Source organism: Alligator sinensis, unplaced genomic scaffold (assembly GCF_000455745.1).
Source record: "Alligator sinensis unplaced genomic scaffold, ASM45574v1 scaffold521_1, whole genome shotgun sequence".
In the NCBI taxonomy this organism is placed as follows: domain Eukaryota; kingdom Metazoa; phylum Chordata; order Crocodylia; family Alligatoridae; genus Alligator; species Alligator sinensis.
This window is the reverse complement of record NW_005842374.1, coordinates 125,135-129,172: the sequence shown is the minus strand read 5'-3', so window position 1 is coordinate 129,172 and position 4,038 is coordinate 125,135. Positions and strand designations below refer to the sequence as shown.

The window sequence follows — 4,038 nt, the reverse complement described above, 5'->3', positions numbered from 1 at the left end:
ATAAATAAATGCTTCAAAAAATTAGCATCATGTTAGGGAAATAAGTTTTGGGTATTAGGATTCATGTCATTCTAAATGCTTGGACCGAGTGAAAGAGCAAATAGAAGACTACCTTGGTGCAAGAGGGAAAAAACCCAAACATGAACCATCATGTTATGTGTGTATTCTCATATGTGAATGGCATTCCAGGTCTGAAGAAAAGGACACATAACGGATTAGCGCTTTACATACATTTATTTAGCAGCAACTGCAATCAATCTCCAAAAAAAAGTCTGGAGTCCCCTTTTGTTTCTGAACCAAGTCAAGTGACAAAACTAGCTGCTAAAAACAGTAATGATGAAGCAGACAGGATCAATCTTTTGAGAAACAGATATCTAAGGGTGGGGGAAGAGGAAGAGTTAATCTTTTTAGAAGGCAAAATATAAATATATACACTCTAAATTCACAACAGTTGAACACACTACATTTAGTTCAAGTGGGATAACAGTGGACAAATTTGCATCATGTAAATGGTAGACTCAAGAGATCTCCACTCTCTTTTCTTCCTAATCCTGTCCAGTGTTGGTTTACATTCTGTGATCTGCCTATTGCAGAGTTGAAATACTGAAGCGCTGCAGTGTTGATTCTTGAGGACTGTGCACAAGAACAGACTGGGGAGATGTTTTGTCCTTTACACATTGCTCAGAGCATCCACACCAGGAAGAACTTTACCTGTTAGCAATTAAGAAAGCCACAGAAAATAAGGTTTATTTTTAAAAGAAATTGAGGTATTAAACGCATTAAAATACTGCAACACTATAGAAGAATCACAAATGCTTAGATCAGCCCTCACACACTCCTGTTGATTTTGATGGCTCTTAAGGTAGTGTTATATCTAATTGCTACACAGCAGCAAACACATTTTAAAGCTCCAGTAAAGCTTTCAAGTGCAACTGTTTTCAACATTCTGTTAAGTAGGTTAAAAACCCAAAACCTCCCTCTGCTCAAAAGACTTATGGGGCTTGTGGGTTTTTAAAATGTGTGTGTGTTAGACGCACAAGAATTCAAATCCTCAAAGATATTTTGATGCTTTACTCGCTCTGATTTCCCACTGGTAGAGGAGTGAAGTATCCAACTACCCTTCAAGATCTGGGTCCAGATGAAAGTACAGGAATCTCTTTTAATCCCTTTTCACTTTTTTGTATCTCATTCATCTTTGATGGTGGACACTGACTTGACAACAAGGAGACAAAACAGGTCTGTCTCATCTTCCAAATCTGGGGCCATAGCACAATGCTACAATGTCTGAGTTTTAACAAGATCACATGACATTATTCTTAAACCAAAAGTTACTTTTTAAGGTACAGAAATATTTCAAGTCAGTCAGACTTTCATTATAATTTAAAAGACTTCACACACCCACCCCCTATATTTGAAGCCAAAAAGTAGACAAACTTTGTTCTTTAAAATAAATCAGCTGCACAATGTTTCTTCCAGCCACTTGCATTCTTTCCCTTCACCATTACTCCCTAGGCAACAGAAACAAAAGCCCCATCTAACATACAACTGATGGAAACTAACAGCTGCAAGAGTCTAGTGTGGCTTCTCTTGCACAGAATAGGTGACAGCATTAGATAATTTACATATATTGAGAAACGGCTAATTACCAGAGGAAATGAAAACTCATTTAGAATATAATGCAGCTTGTAAAAGAGTCTGATACATTCTCACCATTTTAAACACGGCATCTTCACATGTGCAGGCTTGTGTGACCACTAGAGGGCTGCTTAAACTAAGATTTTTAATTAAATTTTAAAGCTATCATACTTCTCTACCAAAAAAGGTAGAGACTACTTTGTCTTTTACATAGATGCAGCTCATCAGCCAAGCCATTACAAAGATTAAACAAGTATTCTGGGTCTGAGCAACTGAGACCAAGACAGTTCATAAATTCAAAATCTTCCATAAAGGGGATGAAAGGGCAATAGTTTAAGAAAACCCGAGTCAGTTCTCAAATTAATTTCTGTTCTGCCTTTCCAGTAAGGGCAGAAATGGCAGTCTGTGCTCACAGAAGAATGGTCCCTTTTCTTCTCAGTCCAACCCCAGAACAGGGCAAAGAAAGGCTGTTTTAAATAAGCCTCTGAGAATCTCAAAGGCAGTGGCAGAGCACACACTAGGACTGGTGAATACAAGAGACATTCATTCTGTTATTTTGCCTGCACCAGTACCGCTTAAATCATCCAGACCTACTCCCCACTCTGAATGAGTGAATTAAGAGAAGGAAAGAAGTTACCTTCCAGCAGTTCCAAGCTGGCACCGCCTCCAGTGCTGACGTGGCTGACCTTATCCTCAGTGTTCCACTTCGCACAGCAAGTAGCAGTGTCTCCACCACCTGGTCAGAAAAGTGAATTAACGATATGTAGGAAGAACTTAAGTTTATCCACTAAGAATGAGCCTGCTCCTCTTTGCAAGGATGTGTGTCGATCCAGTACACAAAGCACCCTTCAAGGCCACAAATGCAGCCTAAGCAGAGCAGAGCAACCCATCAATGAAAGGGCTGGAGATTCTAATCGCTGCATAACATGCTGCTGGCTGGGGGTGTCGAGGGAGGAGGAATGGGGGAGATGGATGCATTAATATCAAGGTCTTACCAATAATGGTGATGCAACCCTTGCCAGTAACTTCCACAACTTTATCCATCAGAGCTTTGGTGCCTTTGGCAAATTTCTCCCACTCAAACACACCAACCGGACCATTCCACACAATTTGCTTGGCCCTGCCTACAACTTCTACAAACTTCTTATTACTTTCAGGACCACAATCCAGGCCCTAAGAGAAGAGAAACATGAATACAGTTATTGTCAAGCTTCATCCAAAACTGATCACTTAATATGATCCAAGAAAGCCAGCTACTTAATTCTTACACCACCTTCTGTTTCACTTATTCACCACATGCTAAACATGTCTGAATGAATGAGACCACCACCTGCCTGGGGTAGCTACCAGCAGTCTTACTGTGAAAGCACCAACTTCACTGTTAACTTCCCTTATTTAGCCAATATACATGTCACAGTCAAGTGCTTTCTGAAGCTGTTGGGTAGCTACCAGCAGTCTTACTGTGAAAGCACCAACTTCACTGTTAACTTCCCTTATTTAGCCAATATATACATGCCACAGTCAAGTGCTTTCAGAAGCTGTTTCCAAAACTCCTTTAACAAGGTGCACATTCCACCCCTCTTTCCACCTTGTTTTCTCTTTCCTACTAAGCCTACCATCCAGCCAGCAGGGATCCCAGAGGCCACAGTGGCTTCTCCAGTCTGCGCGTGCTCATCAAATTTGTCAGCAGTGATGAAGTCAACAGGTAGAGTGATCTTCACACCATTCTTCTCTGCTTTTGCCATCAGGTCCTTGACAATCTTTGATCCCTCTTCATCAAACAGCGAGTTGCCAATCTACAGAAGAAACAGGGATATAGAAAAGTTCTTGTGGCTACTGGCCATTATATAAGTTTACCTGCACTCTGACAGCAAGAACAAGAACCTGGGTTTTGAAGCCTGGCAATGTGTACTAGTCACAGGGTCAGCCCATGCCCTAAGCACTATGGAAGTCCCACTTTGAAGGGTCAAATCTGGTTCTTATTCCTCACTGCTGACCCCCTGCACAGAGCTGAACTTCACCCCATGCCCAAAGTATACATTTGAATTGCCTTTTTCATTTGCTAACATCTAGGCCTTGGCAAGAGGTCGCCTCTTAAGTTGACAAATTGATTACAAAGAGACTGCTCTGTATTACATTTACTCAAGTCAGATTATGCATTTTCAGTTTTAAACTCCAAAAGGGAATGCAAATGATCTGGTGCATGGAGAAACCCCTCTATGCCTCTCCTCCCCTGACCTCCCAAAGCAGGCACAGAACTCCCATTTTGTACCTCCATGTTGTTGAGCACTTTGAGGAAGGTGAAGGCCATTCCACCACCAATTATCATCTCATTGACTTTATCCAGCATGTTGTTGATTAGCTGAATCTTATCCTTAACTTTAGCTCTACAGGAGGGAAAGA

General features: G+C 41.1%; 1 protein-coding gene across 1 annotated transcript in view; it reads right to left on the bottom strand.

The window, feature by feature from the left end:
- Window positions 1-215: 215 nt before the first annotated feature.
- PGK1 (phosphoglycerate kinase 1) overlaps window positions 216-4,038 on the bottom strand; it is a 15,235-nt gene continuing 11,412 nt past the window's right edge. The window contains exons 7-11 of the mRNA XM_006029365.1: window positions 3,908-4,022; window positions 3,252-3,431; window positions 2,631-2,808; window positions 2,273-2,371; window positions 216-711 (exon numbers count right to left, since the gene is read on the bottom strand). Of these exons, the coding sequence (XP_006029427.1) occupies window positions 671-711; window positions 2,273-2,371; window positions 2,631-2,808; window positions 3,252-3,431; window positions 3,908-4,022 (613 nt within the window). The 3' untranslated portion in view covers window positions 216-670. The remainder of the gene's footprint in view (window positions 712-2,272; window positions 2,372-2,630; window positions 2,809-3,251; window positions 3,432-3,907; window positions 4,023-4,038) is intronic.